The sequence below is a fragment of the Bufo gargarizans genome, chromosome 4 (genome assembly GCF_014858855.1).
Source record: "Bufo gargarizans isolate SCDJY-AF-19 chromosome 4, ASM1485885v1, whole genome shotgun sequence".
Classification (NCBI taxonomy): domain Eukaryota; kingdom Metazoa; phylum Chordata; class Amphibia; order Anura; family Bufonidae; genus Bufo; species Bufo gargarizans.
The window spans coordinates 386,026,561-386,051,737 of NC_058083.1; the positions used below are offsets into that span (position 1 = coordinate 386,026,561).

General features: G+C 43.7%; 1 protein-coding gene across 5 annotated transcripts in view; it reads right to left on the bottom strand.

The window, feature by feature from the left end:
* The window catches only part of NLRC4 (NLR family CARD domain containing 4), a 204,396-nt gene that overhangs the window by 88,029 nt on the left and 91,190 nt on the right, over nt 1-25,177 (bottom strand). For 4 of the 5 annotated variants that reach the window (XM_044292148.1, XM_044292151.1, XM_044292147.1 and 1 more), the window contains exon 2: nt 7,445-7,473. The exons of the other annotated variant lie outside the window; for it this stretch is intronic. In XM_044292148.1, the coding sequence (XP_044148083.1) occupies nt 7,445 (1 nt within the window). In that variant the 5' untranslated portion in view covers nt 7,446-7,473. The remainder of the gene's footprint in view (nt 1-7,444; nt 7,474-25,177) is intronic. 5 annotated transcript variants of the gene reach the window in all.

Sequence of the window (25,177 nt, forward strand, 5' to 3'; positions counted from 1 at the left end):
TGATGGTCTAACTAAACGCAAACCGGATGGAATAGCATGCCGCTGCAAGATGCTGTGGTAGCCATGCTGGTTCAGTATGCCTTCAATTTTGAATAAATCCCCAACAGTGTCACCAGCAAAGCACCCCCACACCATCACACCTCCTCTTCCATGCTTCACGGTGGGAACCAGGCATGTAGAGTCCATCCGTTCACCTTTTCTGCGTCGCACAAAGACATGGTGGTTGGAACCAAAGATCTCAAATTTGGACTCATCAGACCAAAGCACAGATTTCCACTGGTCTAATGTCCATTCCTTGTGTTCTTTAGCCCAAACAAGTCTCTTCTGCTTGTTGCCTGTCCTTAGCAGTGGTTTCCTAGCAGATATTCTACCATGAAGGCCTGATTCACACAGTCTCCTCTTAACAGTTGTTCTAGAGATGTGTCTGCTGCTAGAACTCTGTGTGGCATTGACCTGGTCTCTAATCTGAGCTGCTGTTAACCTGCGATTTCTGAGGCTGGTGACTCGGATGAACTTATCCTCCGTAGCAGAGGTGACTCTTGGTCTTCCTTTCCTGGGGTGGTCCGCATGTGAGCCAGTTTCTTTGTAGCGCTTGATGGTTTTTGTGACTGCACCTGGGGACACTTTCAAAGTTTTCCCAATTTTTCGGACTGACTGACCTTCATTTCTTAAAGTAATGATGGCCACTCGTTTTTCTTTACTCAGCTGCTTTTTTCTTGCCATAATACAAATTCTAACAGTCTATTCAGTAGGACTATCAGCTGTGTATCCATCTGACTTCTCCACAACGCAACTGATGGTCCCAACCTCATTTATAAGGCAAGAAATCCCACTTAATAAACCTGACAGGGCACACCTGTGAAATGAAAACCATTTCAGGTGACTACCTCTTGAAGCTCATCAAGAGAATGCCAAGAGTGTGCAAAGCAGTAATCAAAGCAAAAGGTGGCTACCTTGAAGAACCTAGAATATGACATATTTTCAGTTGTTTCACACTTTTTTGTTATGTATATAATTCCACATGTGTTAATTCATTGTTTTGATGCCTTCATTGTGAATCTACAATTTTCATAGTCATGAAAATAAAGAAAACTCTTTGAATGAGAAGGTGTGTCCAAACTTTTGGTCTGTACTGTATCTAGTGCAGATTCCATCATTCATCATTTTCTACATCTGGTTTAGGTGTAAAAAAATGGTCTAAATGTAAGACAGCAAGAAAGCTGTCTTACATTTAGAATCTGCGGTGGATACTGCCGGCACCTTTACATAACTTCAGCGATCCACCGCCAGTGCAGGGGCTTATTTAGACCGGCGTCTAAAACAGATTGTCCAGGATTAGCAAAACTTGGCTGCTTTATTCCAAGAAAAGCACCACTCCAGTCAATGGGTAGTGCCGGGTATTGCCGGTCAATTCTCTTAAAATGAATGGGGCTGAGCTGTAATACCACACACAACTTGTGGACAGGTGTGGTGCTGTTTTTGGAAGAAAGCAGACATATTTTCTGGTCCTGGGGAAACCCTTTAAAGGAAACCTGTCATCATGAAAATATTCTGCACTTCGGTATAGGAGTATCCGCAATTGTTTTGTGATGTTATTCTAAGCAATGTAGTGTATACTGAGAATGTCTGAGCATGATGTAGGCACGGCCAGGATTAATTATCTTGGCTCAGCCCTCTTAGGGAGCTTAGGGTGTGGGCTGGCTCCACTCCTAGCTCTAGAGAGTTCTAGACAGTTGTATGGAGAGTTTAAAAGAGGTAGGGCTCAGACACTATGGGCCAGATTTATCATGACTCTGACAGCTCACTCCACTTTAACATATGGCTAAAGTCAGTTTTAGCCAAGTCAGATTTATGATTGGCCCTTTAAGACTGTAATAAATGTGGTTTGACGGTAGCAGTTTATCCGTCAGTAAGCAGCTTTACAAAAGTTGCACATCTTTACGAAAAAGTTGCACGTTTTTATGAAAAAGTCGCATGTTCTATTAAAAAGTCTCACTGGAGTGAAATTGCTACTTTTTTTGCGATTTTTTTTGCGACTTTTTAAATAGTCCCAATAGTAAATCTGTCTAGAGATTCATTTACATAAGAAAGCACGCCCACTTTCAGAAAACTGGAGAGCATAGTGCAGAGCAGAAAAAAGTCGCAAATTTGTGCGCAGTTTTAGCGTTTGGGACTTTTTGGGGACTTTTTCACTCTATTATTCTGACCTGAGCTAATGATAAATCTGGCCCTATATGTTTCTCTCCTCAGGCCTCCAGATTCAAGAATCCAAAGACTAACATATATCTGTGGGATTCTCTGCTTTTGCTATAGCAAGAGAGTGTAATCAGAGGGCCATTGCTTACAACATTGCCTAACTCATGTACATACATCTGGGGAGAATTTGCACTGTATACAAACTGCTGTTGGATGTACTGCAACTCCTATTTTGCATTAAAGTAAAGAAGGACATTTGTTGTGTTAAACCTGGCCTGGTTACTGACTCCTAAAGCAACACACACTGGCCAGTGCACTACTACATCTTCTGCCAGGCACCCATACAAACACAAACATCAAGGGCAACCCAAACTCCCATCAGTCAGGAACCCCAACTACAGGAAGTGACCTTAGAGAAGAAAGAAAGCACTGCACCGGTACTAGGGAGCGAAGGCTTTTGGGAGGTCTCTGTGATGCATCCTATAGTCGGAGCCACTACTACTCCCATCTTCTTCTCTGGCTCCTCAAGAGCTTGTTGCAAATGAAATGGAATCTGCAGGCAGCAGGTTATAGAGCAGGTGACACTGAATAGAATGAGATTTTTAGGAAAAGATTCAGTAAAACTTGTAATTTATACATTTAAATTCCTGCTCTTTCTGGGCTTTACAGTTAAGGAGGCGGTCCTATCAGTGATTGACAGCTATGCACAGTGAAGGCTGTCAATCACTGATAGAACCGCCTCCTTGACTTCAAATTTCAGAATGAGCATAGATATAAATGTATTAATTACAAGTTTTACAAAATCTTTTGCCACAAAACTATGAATATACAGTGAATATAAAAAGTCTACACACCCCTGTTAAAATGTCAGGTTTCTGTGATTAGACAAAGATAAATAATTTCAGAACTTTTTCCACCTTTAATGTGACCTATAAACCTTACCATTCCATTGAAAAAAATAAACTGAAATCTTTTAGGCAGAGGGAAGAAAAAATATAAAAATAAAATAATATGGTTGCATAAGTGTGCACACCCTTAAACAAATACTTTGTTGAAGCACCTTTTGATTTTATCACAGCACTCAGTTTTTTTGGGTATGAGTCTATCAGCATGGCACATTTTGACTTAGCAAGATTTGCCCACTCTTCTTTGCAAAAACAGTCTAAATCTGTCAGATTGCGAGGGCATCTCCTGTGCACAGCCCTCTTCAGATCACCCCACACATTTTCGTTCGGATTCAGGTTTGGGCTCTGGGTGGGCCATTCCAAAACTGCAATCTTCTGGTGAAGCCATTCCTTTGTTGATTTGGATGCATGGTTTGGGTCGTTGTCATGCTGAAAGATGAAGTTCCTCTTCATGTTCAGCTTTCTAGCAGAAGCCTGAAGGTTTTGTGCCAATATTGAATATTGACTGGTATTTGGAACTGTTCATAATTCCCTCTAGCTTAAATAAGGCCCCAGTTTCCAGCTGAAGAAAAACAGCCCCAAAGCATGATGCTGCCACCACCATGCTTCACTGTGGGTATGGTGTTCTTTTGGTGATTTGCAGTGTTGTTTTTGAACCAAACATATCTTTTGGAATTATGGCCAAAAAGTTCAACCTTGGTTTCATCAGACCATAACACCTTTTCCCACATGCTTTTGGTCAGAATTCAGATGTGTTTTTTCAAAATGTAGCCTGGCTTGGATGTTTTTCTTCGTAAGAAAAGACTTTCGTCTTGCCACTCTACCCCATAACCTAGACATATGAAGAATACGGAAGATTGTTGTCACATGTACCACACAGCCAGTACTTGCCAGATATTCCTGCAGCTCCTTTAATGTAGCTATAGGCCTCTTGGTAGCCTCCCAGACCAGTTTTCTTCTCGTCTTTTCATATATTTTGGAGGGACTTCCAGTTCTTGGTAATGTCACTGTTGTGCCATATTTTCTCCACTTGATGATGACTGTCTTCACTGTGTTCCATGGTATATCTAATGCCTTGGAAATTCTTTTGTATCCTTCTCCTGACTGATACCTTTTAACAATAAGATCCCTCTGATGCTTTGGAACCTCTCTGTGGACCATGGCTTTTGCTGTGGGATGTGACTAAGAAAATTTATTTGGGCTTAATCAGAGGCACTATTTAACATAATTTTGAATGTGATTGCTTAATTCTGAACACAGCTACATCCCCAGTTATAAGAGGGTGTGCACACTTATGCAACCACATTATTTTAAGTTTTTTTTTGTTTTCCTACCTCCACCTAAAAGATTATATTCCTTTTTTGAATTGAGTGGTACATTTTTTTATTTTTTTATTTATTTATTTATTTATTTTTACAAAAAACTGACATTTTAGCAGGGGTGTGTAGACTTTTTATATCCACTATATCTATATACAGTCCTGATCAAAAGTTTAAGACCACTTGAAAAATGGCAAAAAATTATATTTAGCATGGCTGGATCTTAACAAGGTTCCAAGTAGAGCTTTAACATGCAACAAGATGAAATGGGAGTGAGACAAAAAAATTTGAGCATTCAATTTAATGAAAACAACGAATAAACTGAAACAGTTGATCAAAAGTTTAGGACCACATGCATTTAAAAGGTCAAATCTGTGCAAAGATGTGGATTCATGGTCATTTTCTGTCAGGTAGTCACACGTTGTGATGGCAAAGGCAAAAAAACTCTCCCTTTTTGAAGGTGGCCGGGTTGTTGAACTGCATAAGCAGGGTCTCTCACAGCGCGCCATCGCTGCTGGGGTGGGACGCAGTAAGAGAGTCATTTTGAATTTCTTAAATGATCCTGAGGGTTATGGAACAAAAAAGTCAAGTGGAAGACCCCAAAAAATGTCATCAGCACTGAGCAAGACACTGGACGATCCTCGACCCAAATAAGGCCCTTACTGATGCTGACTGCAGCCCCATAACCATCAGACGGCATCTGAGACTGAAGGGCTTCAAAAACAAAAAACGTCTTCAAAGACCTCGTCTCCTTGAACGCCACAGAACTGCTAGTTTGGACTTTGCAAGAGAGCACCAAACATGGGACATTCAAAGGTGGAAGAAAGTTTTATTCTCTGATGAGATTTTTTTTTACCTTGATGGTCCTGATGGTTTCCAACGTTACTGGCATGACAAGCAGATCCCACCTGAGATGTTTTCTACGCGCCACAGTGGAGGGGGCGCCATAATGGTCTGGGTGCTTTTTCCTTCAGTGGAACAATGGAGCTTCAGGAAGTGCAGGGGCGTCAAACGGCCGCTGGCTATGTCCAGATGTTGCAGCGAGCATTCCTCATGACTGAGGGCCCTCGTCTGTGTGGTAACAACTGGGTTTTTCAACAGGACAACGCTACAGTACACAATGCTCGCAGGACAAGGGACTTCTTCCAGGAGAATAACATCACTCTTTTGGCCAATCCTGCATGTTCTCCTGATCTAAATCTAATTGAGAACCTTTGGGGATGGATGGCAAGTGAAGTTTACAAAAATGGACAAGAGTTCCAGACAGTAGATGGCCTTTGTGCGGCCGTCTTCACCACTTGGAGAAATGTTCCCACTCACCTCATGGAAACGCTTGCATCAAGCATGCCAAAACAAATTTTTGAAATGATAAACAATAACGGCGGAGCTACTCATTACTGAGTTCGTTCATGTTTGGAAGTTGGATTTCTGTTTTGGGGGGGGTTTAGTTTTTTTGGGGAGGTGTGGTCCTAAACTTTTGATCAGCTGAAAAACAGACTGTTTCAGTTTAATTGTTGTTTTCATTCAATTGAATGCTCAAAAAATGTTTTGTCTCACTCCCATTTCTTCTTGTTGCATGTTGAAGCTCTACTTGGAACCTTGTTAAGATCCAGCCATGCTAAATATTATTTTTTTGCCATTTTTCAAGTGGTCTTAAACTTTTGATCAGGACTGTATATATATATATATATATATATATATATATATATATATATATATATATTAACTCATTGTCTCAAGCAGCTCTATTCACTACTTGCATTGAAACACCAGATGCCTCATGTAATAAACCTGTCATGTCTATGGACACATACCACCAATGGCTTTGCTGTGTTTCACACAGAATGTCAGGTCACTGTGATCTCTAGCTATGAGTCCTACAATGGAAAATTGACTGATCTGGGGGTAACCACACATGGGATGGGATCCACTACTGTGTAAGGTGCTAGAAAAAGACGGGGAAGCAGTCACTGCTTTCCCACTTGGCGGTCTATGCCATCTCTCCTTATTGCCCCATACCACACTCTCCTCTGCTCAAGCTGGGTGCTCTATCCACAAGCCAAAAGTCTCAAAATGCTCTGCCAACTTCGTATCTGGTGTAAATCTCTTGACCTGGGAACCAACTCTTTTAATTCTGTGCCCACTACTACAGTTTATACCAACCACAACTCCCTGATTGACAGCTACAATGTCCTCAAAGCAGGCTGCTCTTATCTACTGTAGATGATCATCGGTCTTTGATGTGCCCCACCATCCGCATGACAGATGCAGTAACTAACACTGGCTCAAACATCAGTTACTCAGAAGCAGGTCCCTTTACACTGAACAATTTAGAAGTCGATTGTCAAGAAGGAAGTATTTCTTCCCAGCAAGCAGAGGCTTAAATACTATAATGGCAGACCATGCGACTGCTATGGGGCCAAGGGCAAAAGGGGCCCAGTTGGAATCGTCCCCTCTTCTACTGGTAGTGAAAACTTGGCCAGGACTCTACCCTCTAAAGGAACAACTTTTAGCAAATGAGGGCCATCGAAAGGGGTTTAGACAGAAACCCTTCTGTCCTGTATGGGGGGCCTGGTTTGATCCTTGCTATGGGGCCCTTACTTCTCTATGTACGCCACTGCCAGCAAGGATCTTTTCGTCAGTGAAGGAGACCACTGCAATTACGTCCCCATACAGAATCATTGTTTGCTGGCATCAGAGCATGTTTAGATGGCATGATCTTCTGCTGGCAAACAATGATTTATGTTTTTGTGTTTCGCTCATTCAGCAGGGAATTGGCAGCACCTATTGTATGAAAGCTTGTTACTGATTTTCTTGGCCGATGTTTGGCCATTGTAAAGGAACCTTAAGTCCATTTATAATGAAATTTGCATCGCAAATGTGAACAGAGCTTCATATTCATAAATTATTTAATGCAAAGGACATCCAGTTAAGAGAACTGAAATACAAATCAGTTTAATTTTGCCCATGTTTTCCCAGAACACCTACATACAATAAATTACTGTTATAAACAGTAAAACTTACTTGTTAATGTTCACATTAAACTTTGAATTCTGTTGGAAAAAGAAATAAAGTTTTTTGCTGTAAATATATATACATAATAGGGTAACACAGGAAAACTATGACAACCTTTTAATTTTAATACATATGTAAAATGCTGTGAAATAAGATAAAGTTGGAGCATTATCTTACTTTGAGAAATTCTGAAGATATTCTAAGGTGCTTATTTGCCAAAAGTATGACAATTGAGTGTCTGGCTGGTATACAACAAATTATTCTCTGTTTAATTGAAAAGTATAGTCGACTACACTCTTTAATGCAATTGTATGCACAGTTCCCCAGAAGGACTACTGCAAAGGGTTAGTTTCTATTAACAGAATGAATGCAATGATTCTTGAATAAAATTTTGTGATTTGTTATAAACATGCATTTAATGGCATTGTATGATGGACAACATATGGTTAACAACTTGGCAAATTGTATTAGGTTGTCAGGAGATGGACTAGGTCTGCACCATGACTAGTTAGTGTTGAGGGAACGTAGTCTGAAGTAACCTGGATGAATCACTCCGTCGACCTCCTGCACAACTAGGCCCAAGTTCAGAGAACCCTAGTATCTGAGCCTACAACTGCCCAAAAAGAAGCCAAACTACAAAAGTACTCCTGAAACAAAGAGAGAATAGATATCTGAGAAGTTCTAGAACTCCCCAGGCAATTAATTGGACTGAGACAGCAAGGTATTGTGATTGTTTATGACAGAAAGGCTTTGCTGCTGTGGAAGGTAGGTAGTTGTGCAAAAGCATACATTCTTTGAGATGGATTAGCCACCTACAGTATATCTCAGTTCTGCATCTCTCAATCCGGGAGTTGCGGAAGGACTTTACAAGAACCTTACTGCATGCCTGTGGTCATCTGAGAGACTGCAAAGTGTCTTTAGAGAGAGGGAGTACTATAATCACCATCATTGTTGCTGTCCATATGCTGCTATTGAGAGAATGTTGCACTGTGACATACTATGGAACTGTGCCTTTGATGCTATTTGCACTTCATTCCCTATCATCAATTTAGTAAAGAGGGACTTTATTTATTGAAAAAAAAACAGGACTGATCATTGTCTCCATCGTTCACCAGATCTGCCTTGCACCCAGCAAAACATCCAACATCAAATGCACCCCAATCAACACTAGCCAGGAATCCCTATACCAAGATGTGCCCCAAGGGAAGAAAAGGTGAGCCCTCCAGTCACTGCATAGCCCTGGGAAGTGCAAGAATAGGGATTACCACATCCATGATCTGTGAAAACTATCGCAATCCTCAGAGCCACAACTACCATTCCTATCCTACATACACTCCCCAGTGGTCCCCTGCATATGCAAAAAATTGTAAAGTACAATGCCCAAAAAATGCAACAACAGCAGTGGGAACCTAGCCTTATACTGTCACATCTGGCATGTACAGATTTGTTATCACAAAATTCGCAGGAAGGATTACAATTTTCATGTCAGTTACAAATAAAACCTGGTGAAAAAAAAAACTTTTTACCCTTTTATCAAAAAAGAAAAAACATACAGCACATAATATAAAAACTGTAAAATTTGAGATAAAATACAGAAAACTAAAATATTGTAAGGTTACTTAAAAGGAATCTGTCATCACAAAAATGGATGAGCTGAGCAGCTGTACGATACTCTGATTAAAAAGCACTAGGCAGATGGGCAGGTTTCTACATTGCCCTGAATTTTGTAGGCCAAAATCCCAGGAGAGGCGAGTCTTTCGGTGCGGTGGAACCCATAAATGTGCCACCAGGAGTGGACCCCAGTCACCCCATAACTGTGCCACCCACAGTGGAGTCTGTAAAAGTGCCATCCATAGTGGACCCTGTATCTACATACACACAGCAATTACACTGCTAAAACAGAAGGCTTCTTGCAGCAGTTAACAGAGCGGTCAACTAAAATGGTCGGTTCAGTGCAGAGACCCTGACACTTATTCAGTACTAGGATGGTACTGAGCATGCATCAGGAATACAAGCCTTTATCTACCCCCAAAGTTTTCCAAGTAGCAGTCAAATGTGATGTCAGTGTCGTTCCGTCGACTGCAGCGGGCCGGAAGACAGAAGACGGGACATCACTGGAAGGAAGGAAAAAAATTCTGTGGAGTGGAGTCACGTGACTGGACTCTGGAGCAAGGAATCAGCAGCGAGTCTAAGGGTCAGTATCCATCTGAAGTGCTTTCTTCAACAGGTTAAATTAAAGGACATATAATAGGGTTGGCCGGAGAACCCCTTTAACTATCCTAGACATATCTCTCTTATTTTCCACAGTGGTACTACCATACCAAACTGTGATCAAATAACAGAGAATACTCTCTATATGCTTCTATAATAATTCAGTAAAAGCAGTGAAGGAAGGTTTACCTTCTTTAGCTCAGCCTCCCTCAAAAAGAGAAATCTTTGCTGGGTCTTCTTTACCAAAAAGAACATATTAATTAGAGGTGCGACGAATCAATTTTTTTTCGAATCCGAATCCGAATAGGTTCTCGACTATATCAAATCTTTCGAATCTCGAATCCTACGAATCCTCTATTTAAGAATTGTGTGAAAGGTGTAAGAAACAAAGTGATCCAAACACTTATGGGAGGGATCTGTGGATGACACTGCTATGGGGGGTATCTATGAATGGCACTGTTATGGGGGATCTGTGGATGGCACTGTTATGGGGTATCTGTGGATGGCACTGTTATGGGAGATCTATGAATGGCACTGTTATGGGAGATCTGTGAATGGCACTGTTATGGGAGATCTTTGAATGGCACTGTTATGGGGGATATCTGGATGGCACTGTTATGATGATCTCTGGATGGCACTGTGCCATCCACAGATCCCCCTCATAACAGTGTCCCTGCAGTGTGAATGACCCCCAATACAGGGGCTGGGGGCTGACGTCTGGATTAGAAATGACAATGGGGACCGGTGCAATCCCTGTATTCTAATGCATCGGCCTCGCTCACTCTAGTATAATCTTATCTAACCTGCATTGTTAAGATATAATAATCATGTGTAATCCATCTGTATTACTTACAACATTAAGTTCCGTAGCAGAGAGGAGGGAGGAGACAGGCTGGGAGGACAGGCGGGCGGCGCATCACTCACTACGTCACACGTCCGTGCCGCCTGCTTCATTCATAAAGTGTGCGGTGCAGGTGCATGACGTAGTGAGTGACGCGCCGCCTCCCTCCTTTCTGCTACGGAACTTAATGTTGTAAGTAATACAGCTGGATTACACATAATTATTATATCTTAACAATGCAGGTTAGATAAGATTATACTAAAGTGAGCGGGGCCGGTGCATTAGAATACAGGGACTGCACCGGTACCCGCTGTCATTCCTAATCCAGATGCCGGCCCCCAGCCCCTCCTTCCTCTGTTGATACACCCACCCACCACGCTGTGCGGCATGGCGGCGGATATCGATATTCGAATTTGACTAAATTACGTCGGGATTCGAGTCCACGAATCCAACAAGATTTGAGAGATTTGTGGATTCGACGGATTCAATGTCCCGCCTCTAATAATAATAGACCATGTCAAATCACTTGTAATATAAAGCACCAGAAATGTTAGATCATCTACTCTCTCTATTTTCTCTACATTTAGAGGCTGCAGGGGCGTTCTACTCACGGTTCTGTAATGGTAAGCATGCACCTTTTCTTTCCTTTGAGACACACTTTGGGATCTGGGGTTGTTCTGCCTGATGACGGTCAAGGTACCCTTGGTGATGTAGGTTTTGAGGTGCAAGGCAGGGTCCCAGTTGTCATGACTTTGCAGTTTAGTTTGGTATTGCAGGATGTGACTAAGAAAATTTCAGTAAACACCAACTAGAGCAGCTGAACTTTATTTGGGGTTAATCAGAGGCACTTTAAATGATGGCAGGTGTATGCTGACTCCTATTTAACATGATTTTGAATGTGATTGCTTAATTATGAACACGGCTACATCCCCAGTTAGAAGAGGGTGTGCACACTTATGCAACCACATTATTATTATTATTATTATTATTTTGTTTTCTTCCCTCCACCTAAAAGATTTCAGTTTGATTTTAAATTAAATTGTACAGTTTATAGGTCACATTAAAGGTGGAAAAAGTTCTGAAATGATTTATCTTTGTCTCATTTTTTTACATCACAGAAACCTGACATTTTAACATGGGTGTGTAGACTTTTTATATCCACTGTGTATATATATATATATATATATATATATATATATATATGATTTTTTTTAAACTCATAGGTAAACACTAACTTTCTAACATACATATTTGGTTTCTCTATATTTGACAAGGCATAATGAAATGCAATTGAAATTGCATCCTCCAATGATCTATTACTCCTACAAGCAAATTGATAACTGTTCAAGGAAACCGGAATATTTGCCCTAATATGGGATAAAACAAGTCTCTTAAAGCATTTAATAATAATCAGTGTAATCCACTGATCAATAATCATTTAAACATCTAACTCCCTGCTTCCTGGGCACTAGGACAATAGTAGTAGCTTGTTGTCTCGCTTCATGGGGTTGTCTTACTTCAGCAAGTAGAAAAACTCAAAGATTGACAGCACTACTCATCCCACATACTTAGGGACAGACTAGTAAACAGGCTTGCAAGCCGGATGGTGCACGCAGATAGGGATCCTGGCTGGGGTTCCCGACTCTTCCAGAAACTTCAATAATCCGCAGCAATCGCCAGTAGTTGGTGAAAAATTGTGATTTATTCACTCAGACAGCTAGATTACAGCGAAGTTTCGACCTTGGTTGGTCTTTATAGAGCAATGAAGTCCCATATCCCAAAGTGCCTTAAATAGTGTATGTAGGTGGGTACATTAGTGGGTGTGTATAGTCCCTCCTCCCGGGTGGGAGTATACTTATGTCTACACATAACATGGTTCAAGTACAGGAGAGCTCTGGAAAAGCATCAATAACATCAAAGTGATTTGCCTTAGAACACACATAGTGATAAAATCAATACATTCTATTATACCTTATTTGTAAATGATGATCTCTGCGATAGCCCCACAATCCACACTGATCACAGTATCGCGTCAAATGCCTATGCACATGCCTGTGGACTATACACACCCACTAATATACCCACCTACATACACTATTTAAGGCACTTTGGGATATAGGACTTCATTGCTTGATAAAAACCAACCAAGGTCGAAACGTGGCTGTAATCTAGCTGTCTGATTGAAAAAAATCAAAATTTTTCACCAACTACTGGCGAGTGCTGCGGATTATTGAAGTTTCACTTCAGCAAGTGGCATTTATCATGTAGAGAAAATTAATACAAGCCACTTACTAATGTATTCTTATTATCCATATTGCTTCCTTTGCTGGCTGGATTCCTTCTTCCGTCACATTATACTCTGCTCGTTTCCATTGTTACAGACCACCCTGCAATCCATCAGTGGTGGTCGTGTTTGCACACTATAGGAAAAAGCGTCAGCCTCTCTGGTGGCCGAGACCATGGGAGCACACATAGGCTAGTGTTTTTTCCTACAGTGTGCAAGCACAACCACCACTGATGGATTGCAGGGTGGTCTGTAACCATGGAAACGGGCAGTGTATATTGTGATGAAAAAATGAATCCAGCCAGCAAAGGAAGTAATATGGATAATAACAATACATTAGTAAGTAGTCTGTATTAAAGGGAACCTGTCAGCAGTTTTATGGTGTCCTAACTAAGGGCAACATAAATAAGTGACTGATTCTCTTAACAAAATGCTGGGTCACTTTCTTTAATTGACCCAGTCAATCTGCCAACATCTTGTATTGAAAAGCTCCAGCTCATAATGAGTCCTGAATATTCATGAGCTCCTGACTCTCCCCGCCTACCTGCTGCTGATTGACAGTTTTTTTCCATATGAATCAGCAGCAGGTGGGCAGGGGAGTGGCTATAGCTGTGAACTAAAATAAACGCTGGACTCAATGACATCACACTGGACTCAAATCAGCTCATTAGCATGCGGCATGTGGCATCTTTGTGTGTATATTATGAGGTAACCATCTGTCACACCATACATCTAAGGCACTTTTTAGTAGTTAATGATTGTATATAATTGGTTAGATTATAATCAAATATCCACATGACAGGTTCCCCTTAACTTTCTCTACATGATAAATGCCACTTACTGAAGTGAGACACCCCTTTAATACATGTAGGAACTAGAGCTAATCTCAGGGACAAATTAAACATATTAGTAACTACTCCAGCTAATTGATCAGCACACGATTTTAAAATGTGCCCTTGACCTCTAACTGGCCATGCTGCTTTGTTATTATCGATTTTCCTCATGATAGATCAGACTACCAGGGAATGCAGAACTCATCCATCAAATACTAACCTTCTAGTCAGTTATAATTTATTACTTATACAGTATCTCTCCACATATCCTGCAAATTATTACCATTAAAAATGTTTTTGTCTAGTTCCTGATATCTCTGCCTAGGCTACTTTCACACTAGCGTTTTTACTGGATCTGGCAGGGTCCAGCAAAAACGCTTCCGTTACTGAAAATACAACCATCTGTATCTGTTATGAACGGATCCGGTTGTATTATCTTTAACATTTCTTTAACATTGCCAAAACGTATCCATTTTGAACTCCATTGAAAGTCAATAAAGGACGGATCAGTTTTCTATTGTGGCAGATCGTGTCAGAGAAAATGGGTCCGTCCCCTTTGACTTGCATTGGGGGTCATGACGGATCCGTTTTTCCCAGGACGGAAAGCAAAATACAACATGTTGTCGTTTGCGCTCCGGTCTGGGAACACAACTAAACGGAACGGAATGCATTTTGGAGCATTCCATTCTGTTCAGTTCAATTTTGGCTCCGCAGTGTGGGCTTTTTTTTACGTGTCAGCTGCTGACAATAGTGTTGCCATCAGCTGTCAACGCATAAGTTGGGGTAAGCCCAACACTCACCTTGGGACGACCGCCTTAAGTAGGCACCTGGCCCCCCATCATCGAGCCCAGTGGGAGCAACGCCGTCAGAACCCACAAAGCCACACTCCAGGCGCTCCACGTCCTGCCTCTTCTCCTCTCTCCTCCCATTTGTCCTCCACTCCACCTTCCACCGTGCCGTCATCACGTTCATCTGGCACAAGGCAGGCTTCCGTGGCCCAAATGTTCGAGCGTAAAAAAATTATGACGCTGGATAATCCTCTTGCACAATGGCTGACCGCTGGCTTGTCAAAACTGCTAGCCTGCCAACTACTGCCATATAAATTGGTGGACTCAGAGGCCTTTAGAAAATTTGTGGCCATTGGCACACCACAATGGAAGGTCCCCGGAAGGAAATATTTCTCCCAGAAGGGCATCCCTGCCTGAACTATATGGCCACGTTCAGCGGCAAGTTAATATATCTCTGGCACACAGTGTCGGGGCCAAGATACATCTGACCACAGACACATGGTCTAGCAAACAAGTGCAGGGAAGGTACATAACTTTTACTGCCCAATGGGTGAACCTTCTGACGGCCGTCAAGCATGTAACCCATGGCACCCATGTGGATTTGGTGTTACCACCACAGATTGCATGCGAGCCTGCCTCTTCTTCTTCTCCTCCTAGGCTGTGCTGACTCCTCCTTTTCCACTGCTACCGCCTCTTCCGCTGCACCCCCCAAGCTCCCCAGAACCTATTTGAAGTGTCAGGTGAGACGTTGCCATGCTGTGCTGCGGCTTTTGTGCCTGGAAGCCAAGAGCCACACCGGTCCTGCACTCCTTTCAACTCTATGGTCACAGGCCGATCAGTGGCTAACCCCGCTCAATTTGACAGTTTGTAAAGTGGTGTGCAACAACGGTGCCAATCTGCTGAGCGTACTGAAACAGGACAAAATGACACACGTACCGTGCATGGCACACATTCTGAACTTAGTCGTGCAGCGATTCGTTGCCAAATACCCCGTGGTCCAGGACGTCTTGCAGCAAGCCATGAAAATCTCTGGCCATTTTAGAAGTTCTTACACGGCCATGAATCGCGTTGCTGACGTGCAGCGGCGACACCACTTGCCCGTCAGACGTCTGATTTGTGACTGCCCGACGCACTGGAACTCCACCTTATATATGCTTGATAGTCTGCTCCAGCAGAAACGTGCCGTTAACGACTACCTGTACGAACTCTGCAGACAGGTTCTGGGGAGCTTGTTTTTTTTTCACTGCGCCAGTGGCTGCTTATGCGCAATGCATGCAGACTTCTGCAGCCATTTGATGAGATCACCAAACTGGTTAGTCGCCACCAGGGCGCCATCAGTGGCATCGTACCTTATGCCTTCTTTCTGGAGCACGCATTGCGTTGTGTCATTGATCAAGCCATCGAGGAGCAGGAGCTGGAAGATGAGGAAGTCGCAATGCTGAGGGGGACAAGTCAGCAGGAGTCTGAAGAGCAGTCAGAGGAGGATGGTGGTTGGGGGGAGGAGCAAGAAGAGCATGCTTTAAACTTTTCTGGGATCCCTGGTGTTGTCCGTGGCTGGGGGGAGGAGACCGAGGACGACATTCTCCTGGGCGATGAGCAGGAGCCAGGGAACTCCAACAGGTCTAATTTAGTGCAAATGGGGGCCTTCATGCTCCAGTGTTTGAAGAGGGACCCCCGTATAAAAATCATAAAGGTCAAGGACCTGTACTGGGTGGCAACGTACTTAGAACCCAGGTACAAACACAAATTGGCAGACATGTTACCAGCAGCACAGAGGCTGGCAGAATGCAGCATTTCCAGGCCTTGCTGTGAGAGATGCTGCATTCTGCTGTTGCAGGCGCTGGCAGAGGAATTTTCACCCACAGCGAAACAGGTGCGGGTACCAATCCTATAGCGACTGCAAAAAGAGGACGGTTTGGAGATGTGTTGGTCAATTCGAATATAAGATCATTCTTGCAGCCAACTCATCGACAGCTGCCCTCAGGTCCAGCCTCAGGGAACACCTAGACCGACAGGTGTCTGACTACATCGGGTTAACGGCCGATGTAGACACTCTCAGAAGCGAGGGACCCCTTGACTACTGGGTGTGCAGGCTTGACTTGTGGCCAGAGCTGGCACAATTTGCCAGGGAACTCTTGGCTTGTCACACGTCAAGTGTCCTGCCCGAAAGGACGTTCAGTGCAGCAGGGGGGACCGTGACCGATAAGTGCACTCGCCTAGCTCACGACAGTGTGGACTACCTCACATTTCTAAAAATGAATGAGGCATGGATCTCGGAGGAATTCAACACCTGTGATGACCACGTGTAATTGAATTTCACCTATTATCATTTGGGGTTTATTCAAGAGGGGGGATTTCATTAGCTATGTTTTTAATCCAATTTTATATTTTTAGTTATTTTAAACATATGTATTTGACATGTATTTGTACTGGCCTACATTATTTTTTTTTATCCTGTGACTGCCTAATGTACCTCCAGTCACAGAATCCAAAGTTCTTTGCTGTCAGGTGAATGCCTATTGCATAATTTTTGGGGCCTGTATGTATTATTATTTGGGAGTAGGGCTAATATCTTTATATTATATAGATTCTAGTGTATTATACTGTGCCCTGTATTTCCCAGTAGAATATGATCCTTGGGAAACACAGTCCTCATCCCTGACCGCCAGGACCAGGTAACGCTCTGTCAGTACATGGCGGCCTCCCCTCTTTGCCACGCTGCTCCGCTGTGTACTGGTGCTTATTCTGACACTAGATCTGGGTTCACATCCTATTTTTGCCATCCATTTGCATACATCAAACCAATAGGAAATATAATTTTTCTAGGCTCCAGCAGGGCACATTTTTGAGAGTTTCCCTTTAAGATGCATAAAAATGGCTCCTGATTAAAATACATATATTTTGTGGGAATTTTTGCCAATGACCCCCCTCTGGTATATCACTGTCCATGTTGTGGGACTATTTGTGTACTTCTAGTAAGTGTTTGCTGGCTGCAATTATGATCTGAAGGTTTTTCAGGTTTGGCTGCCATTAAAGTGAATGGGACCCACCGCAAAAGCGTGGTTCGAGAACATTTGATCGCGAACACACTTTCGCGAATCGTCCTGGCCGATATTCGTTCATCACTAATGATAAGGCATTTACATAAAGAGCCAAGGGTTTGGTACACAGATTATTAAATGGTACTAGCAAAATTGCCAGTTTTGTCTATAATGTACAGACAGAGGTGGAATTAAATACCCCTCCCCTTCTAAAGCAAACTGCACACTGGTATTGACAATTTATAATGGGAATGCAATGTGTTGAATGAAACTTGTATATTAATACAATAAAATGCATTAACTAAAACTGGAATAATAATGCAGTTATTGAGTATAGTGCGTTCACTAAAACTGCATGGTACGGATGTAGCAGGGTTAACACACATGCTTTATAAGACATCTAAACTAAATGCAACTAAAAGTAATTGCTTTTCAATGGCTTTTGTTTCAAGATAATGCGATGAGTTAAGAAATTTGAGTTAAGAGTGTGTGTGTTTCCCCTGTTACATCTGTATCTTGACATAAAAGAATGCATGGAATGAAACTGCTATATTATTGCAGCACAATGGGCCAGATTTATCATTAGCTCAGGTCAGAATAATGGAGTGAAAAAGTCCCCAAAAAAGTCCCAAACGCTAAAACTGCACACAAACTTGCGACTTTTTTCTGCTCTGCACTATGCTTGCCAGTTTTCTGAAAGTGGGCGTGTTTTCTTATGTAAATGAATCTCTAGACAGATTTACTATTGGGACTATTTAAAAAGTCGCAAAAAAGTCGCAATTTCACTCCAGTGAGGACCATGCTTATCTTATGAGACTTTTTAATAAAACGTGCAACTTTTTCGTAAAGATGTGCGACTTTTGTAAAGCTGCTTACTGACGGATAAACTGCTACCGTCAAACCACATTTATTACAGTCTTAAAGGACCGATCATAAATCTGACTTGGCTAAAACTGACTTTAGCCATATGTTAAAGTGGAGTGAGCTGTCAGAGTCGTGATAATTTTGGCCCAATGTGTTCACTAAAACTGCATGGTATATTGACACAATACAATGCTTTGATCGAAACTGGAATGCTCAATGACAAAAGGTAGCTAAAGTGAAAAAAATATATATGTTCTCGAAGTAACAAAGTGCCCTGCTACAAACACACGGTAGTAAAATTTAAGCTTTTTTTTTCAAGAATTAAAAGAGGCATAATTATACTTCCCATTCACCGAAATGCTCTGAAGTGCTTAATTATACACAGTAGCAAAACGGAAACCATTTTTTTAGATAAAAGTGACAATGGCATGGTGTTTGCAACAGAATTTATGCTGCAGGTGCTGGAGGTGCTGGCAATAAGCCTATAAAACATTTATGAACTGTACAAATTTGAAGGATTTGTTCAGGATAGACAGGCTCTCCACCGATGGACATCTCATTCCACCTGGGATGCGGGTAGGCCATCTTTGCTGTTCTCTGGAACACACAGACTGCCAGAACTAAGGGAGGGGTGCAGAGGGTGGAGTCTTTATCACCTCGGGTCCCAGTAATTAGTTCATGGAGGGCAGTCTCTATTTTTCCCACTTCCAAAGGGGCGTATTCGTTATCTTCGTGCTCTTGAGGGGGAGTTACTAGATTTTCCCACTTCTGGGGGGCGTATTCTTCATTTTCACGCTCTTGAGCGGGCGTTCCTTTGTTTCTGGGCATGAAGATGAAGCGCCATTTTAAACGAATATGGTGAATTTCCACAATGTCGAATTAACTCCTTGAATGCTGGAGTGCACGTTTAGCGCTTTCTGGCACAACAATATATGTAAGAAAGTCAGTTTTTCAGTGATCTTTGCACAATCTTCAGCCCTTATGATTATATTGTGAAACATGCGATTTATGTCCGTTTTTTGCACACAATTAGATCCGGTTCTGTTATTAGGGATGGACACACAATTCAATCTGATCCTGTTCTTGTGACGCCACTTTAATACAATGAGCAGGACACTGGGTCAGTGGGGTTGCCATGCAGTGGGTCAGTATGTATGTATAATAGTTTGTGACGCCAATTGCAGCTTGCGCAGGTACTATAGCAGGGCCCTTTAAGATGTTATAGCTCATATACCAGGTGAGGAATGCCAGAAGGGGATAATGTCTCTGTGTAGTGTCAACGGTGTCTCCTACCTTGGTACGGCTGGACTCCTGAATCCTGGCTCACTTGCAATAAAATTGAGTGTGGTTAGAGTTTTGATGAAATAATTGAGATCCAGTCTGGTAATAAAGTCCAACTTGAGTTTACTGAATGGCAGCTTTGATCCATACAAGGTACAGCATAAGTCTTGGGTCCCAGCAAGACCAGCAAGACTTATTTTCCCTTATAACATGGTTATAAGGGAAAATAATAGCATTCTTAATACAGAATGCATAGTACAATAGCGCTGGAGGGGTTAATAAAAAATAATTTAACTCACCTTAATCCACTTGCTCGCGCAGCCCAGCTTCTCTTCTGTCTTCTTCTTTGAGGAATAGGACCTTTGATGACGTCACTGCGCTCATCACATGGTCCGTCACCATGGTGATGGATCATGTGACAGATCATGTGACAGACCATGTGATGACCGCAGTGACGTCACCACAGGTCCTTTTCTGTGCACAGCAAAGAAGAAGGCAGAAGAGAAGCCGGGCTCCGCGAGCAAGTGGATTAAGGTGAGTTAAATTATTTTTATATTTTTTTAACCCCTCCAGCCCTATTGCACTATGCATTCTGTATTAAGAATGCTATTATTTTCCCTTATAACCATGTTATAAGGGAAAATAATAATGATCGGGTCCCCATCCCGATCGTCTCCTAGCAACCGTGCGTGAAAATCGCACCTCATCTGCACTTGCTTGCGGATGCTTGCGATTTTCACGCAGCCCCATTCACTTCTATGGGGCCTGCAATGCGTGGAAAACGCACAAAGAGGAGCATGCTGCAATTTTCGCGCAACGCACAAGTGATGCGTGAAAATCACTGCTCATGTGCACAGCCCCATAGAAATGAATGGGTCCGGATTCAGTGCGGGTGCAATGCGTTCACCTCACGCATTGCACCCGATCAGAAATCTCGCCCGTGTGAAAGGGGCCTTAGTGTTTCTCAACCAGCAGTGTGCGTCCCTTAAGGGTTACATGCCGCAGGACTGCCATAGCAGTCAACAATGTTTCAGCAAATAGATCAGGACACCAACCGGAAAAAGCCTGTGTACATCGCTGACAGTGGCGTGGAGGTAAGTATTTTTGTTTGTTATTTTTATTTTGCAGCATGCTGTTCCACAAACAACTCAGTTCAGACTCAGATACTTTACAAAGGAGCCAGACCTAAAGAAATGAGGAGCAGTAGCATCTGCCCTTTATGCTTTCTCTCCTGTAATGATTAACTCCTGATTTTGGCCTCCCAGATTGCACGCAGAAACCTGACCGTGTCGCTAAGGCTACTTTCACACTTGCGTTCGTCGGTCCGCTCGTGAGCTCCGTTTGAAGGAGCTCACGAGCGGACCCGAACGCCTCCGTCCAGCCCTGATGCAGTCTGAATAGAGCGGATCCGCTCAGACTGCATCAGTCTGGCGGTGTTCAGCCTCCGCTCCGCTCGCCTCCGCACGGCCAGGCGGACAGCTGAACGCTGCTTGCAGCGTTCAGCTGTCCGCCTGGCCGTGCGGAGGCGAGCGGATCCGTTCAGACTTACAATGTAAGTCAATGGGAACGGATCCGCTTGAAGATGACACCATATGGCTCAATCTTCAAGCGGATCCGTCCCCCATTGACTTTACATTGAAAGTCTGAACGGATCCGCTCAGGCATCTTGCGCTCTTAGAAATTTTTCTAAGTTATTAATGCAGACGGATCCGTACTGAACGGAGCCTCCGTCTGCATTAATATGATCGGATCCGTTCAGAACGGATCCGATCAAGCGCAAGTGTGAAAGTAGCCTAAACCCTTACAGAAAACATGGTTCCCCCCTCTAGGACGGCAAAATAGAATCAGGCGGACACGTGTTGTAACTTAAGGAAACTGGTGTTTACTTGACTCATGTGGGGTAACAAGCTTACAGGCACAGTCTTAATTATGGGCAAGGATAACTCACTCTCCCTTTGGTTTCCTCTGCAATCAATTACCTGGCGTTGACACTCTGGCACTTGTCTCCTTAGAGCGGCATCAATGTCAATGGCCTTATTTGCACTATCATCCATAAAACCTTTCTACGTGGTACAGTATTGCACAATCTGCACAGTGTCTAAGGGATGCTCCCAGGTTGTGGTATCTCGCTTCACAACCACTGTGCAATATTTCTTATAGGCTGCAGATGTAACATCCTGAAGTATGTCACTAAACTACTGTCACCCGGCTACATAATGTTAAGTGTATATTTATTATTATCCTGTGTAATCTTGCTTTGTATTTTCCCTTATATGTATTTTCTATGTCTGATTTATACTACTGCTGTAATTTTCCATGTACACCAGCAGGTGGCAGCAGCGTGTAGCAGGTTATAGTTAGTATCTAGCCTGGAATAGTCCATTCCAGGTTAGCTCCCCCCTTTCTGAGGAGGAGTGGAATGTTCCTACTTCCTACCTCATGGGAAGGAAGGAAAGTTCTAGTCAGTGTGAACCAGCCCCCTGCTAGGCAAGGCTGTGTTAGTAGGAGCTCCCAGAAACAGGGATCCCAACCCTGGGTCTCGCCTCGGCTGAGGTAAAGATCTATCTTCCCAGACTGAGTCACCTATCTCAGCTGGATGACCAGAGAAGCAGCCATCCACAGAACAATAGATCTCCAGGAAGACACCATCATACCCTGCGAGCAGTCCTGAGAGTACAGATCCCAAGACCAGGAGAAGATAAGTATCTCCTCAACTAGTCAGGCCCAAACTAAGCAGACCTAAGGACAGAGCAGAAGATAGATACCTGCCAGATTCTACTAGGCGTATGTACAAGAAGCAGAATAGATAAATTCCTGCCACATATTGCCAAAACCTGCTGGGATCCAAGACTTATGCTGTACCTTGTATGGATCAAAGCTGCCATTCAGTAAACTCAAGTTGGACTTTATTACCAGACTGGATCTCAATTATTTCATCAAGACTCTAACCACACTCAATTTTATTGCAAGTGAGCCAGGATTCAGGAGTCCAGCCGTACCAAGGTAGGAGACACCGTTGACACTACACAGAGACATTATCCCCCTCTGGCATTCCTCACCTGGTATATATGCTATAACATCTTAAAGGGCCCTGCTATAGTACCTGCGCAAGCTGCAATTGGCGTCACCCCACTGACCCAGTGTCCTGCTCATTGCATTAAAGTGGCGTCACACGAACAGGATCGAATTGAATTGTTTGTCCATCCCTAATAACAGAACCGGATTTAATTGTGCGCAAAAAATGGACATAAATCGAATGTTTCACAATATAATCATACGGGCTGAAGATTGTGCAAAGATCGCTGAAAAACTGACTTTCTTACTTGTATTGTTGTGCCAGAAAGTGCTAAACGTGTGCTCCGGCATTCAAGGAGTTAATTCGACATTGTGGAAATTCGCCATATTCGTTTAAAATAGCGCTTCATCTTTATGCCCAGAAACAAAGGAACGCCCTCTCAAGAGCGCGAAAATGAAGAATACGCCCCCCAGAAGCGGGAAAATCTAGTAACTCCCCCTCAAGAGCGCGAAGATAACGAATACGCCCCTTTGGAAGCAGGAAAAATAGAGACTGCCCTCCATGAACTTGTTACTGGGACCCGAGGTGATAAAGACTCCACCCTCTGCGCCCTTCCCTTAGTTCTGGCAGTCTGTGTGTTCCGGAGAACAGCAAAGATGGCCTACCCGCGTTCCAGGTGAAATGAGATGTCCATCAGTGGAGAGCCTGTCTATCCTGAACAACCGCTGGAGATGCAGGTTTCCCAACTCGTGCAAAGACGTGGTCCATCAACCTTTGGTGCCGGTCCAGAGGCAGTGGATCCCTCCGTGACCAAGAAAGGTGTGCCGCCTACCTTATCCAGCATCCCCGAGGTTCCAGAGAAGGCCCCTGCTGAGGTCCCGGTTCCTGCTTCAAAAGATCAGGATTTAATCAAGTTCCCGGAGGCCGCGGATCCCTCCGCTGAGTCAAGTCCCCCTGCGGAAGACGACATGCCTGTGAAGATGGAGGTCGACGTCAAGACTGTTCCCGCGGAGGACGCCGCTGACGCAGCACCCATCACCACTGCCAAATCGCTGATTGAGATGAAGATGGCACCAGAGTCCCATGATCGCATCCAGGAGGCACCGGAACCGGCGCCCAGGCCCGGTCCAAGTCCGCCCCTGCACCGCGTCCAGAGACCCCTGCACCTGCCATTAACCTGAGGCCCACAAAGCCACAGCCACCTACTGGTGCGGCGGAGGCGGAGCCAGCTATGAGAAGTTGCGGAGCCTTAACCTTGCGGTGCCCCATGAAATCACGGCCTTTGCCCAGACCGCTTGGGATTATAAATCTGCGGTTGAAGAATGGGTAAAGCAGGTCATCGATAGCCCCCAGTCAGGAGACTCCAAACTTACTAGGAGGACTGGTACTGTATTGTGGTTCTCTGTTGTCTGTGGGCACTGAAGTATTTGTAGGCCGTCGCTCAGTAAAACGGCATTATCTGCCCCAAGAAAGGCACAACCTTTATGTGGGAGATCAGGTGGAATACACCCCCATGCGGTCCATGCAAGGACTCTTTGCCGCTGGAGTCACCTTACTGCAAAAGCCACTCTCCCCTGCCGTCACCCCAGAGTCCTGGCAGAAGTATCCAGGCTCTGCGGGTAGGACCAGATGCTTCCAGGAAACCCTGGATGGCCGCCTACTCTTCAAAGAAAAGGTTCAACCTGCCCCTGCACCTTTGATACCGGATCTATCACCGCCACTAACCCTGAGGATAGGACAAATCAACAATAGTGTGTTGACCTTCAACCCCAAGGTCCAACCATGTTTTATGCCTCCGTATATGCTTCCCTGGAAGCAGCCCCAGGCAACTGTTCCAGCTCTCCCTGAGCCACTGCAGCCAGAAGTTCTGCCTCTTCCTGCACCGGCTGTGGATTCTGGATTGCAGAGTCACAGCAGCATTCCCCAGGCTGTCTGCACAGCCAACCCCTACCGCCACCGGTAGAGGGCAGTGGCGCACCACTACTAACGCCACCCTGAGCTACCACCAGAGGCAGGAACATCCTCTCATGAGGTTCAGCAGCTCCAGCAGTGACGAGGAGCTGGACACCTACCTGTATGGTGTCCCCTGTCAAGAAATATCCTTTAGTGACATTCTGGGAGCCACTCCATGGACTTCTATCTGACGGGTGAGGACCTGTTTGGCATTTGTGTGCTGTTTTAACCGTTTTTGTTACAGGTTGCCTGTTTTAGTCCTCATCCAGATGGTCATGCTCAGTTAGCACTCCCCCCCATCAGCACTTAACCCCCTCATGTCCAAGTTAACCGTTTTATCCCCTTTCTCAGGTTACTTGATAGCCTTTGCTGCTATTAACTTGTAACCCTTTGGATTACAATTTACTCCTTTGCCCTGTGGATTGCAGAGGATTCTACAACTTTAAGCACTTCAAGGAAACAGGACTCAAGTTATTGTTGAGCCTCACCTGGCATTGACAGTTGCACTATTTTATAAAATGTTTTATTGCAACATAAAAGCTTGCACCCAAAGAAAGGACTCAAACGTGATACCTGAGCTCTTTGTGATATTCCTATTTAATATTTTGCACTTATTGTACCAGTTTACAA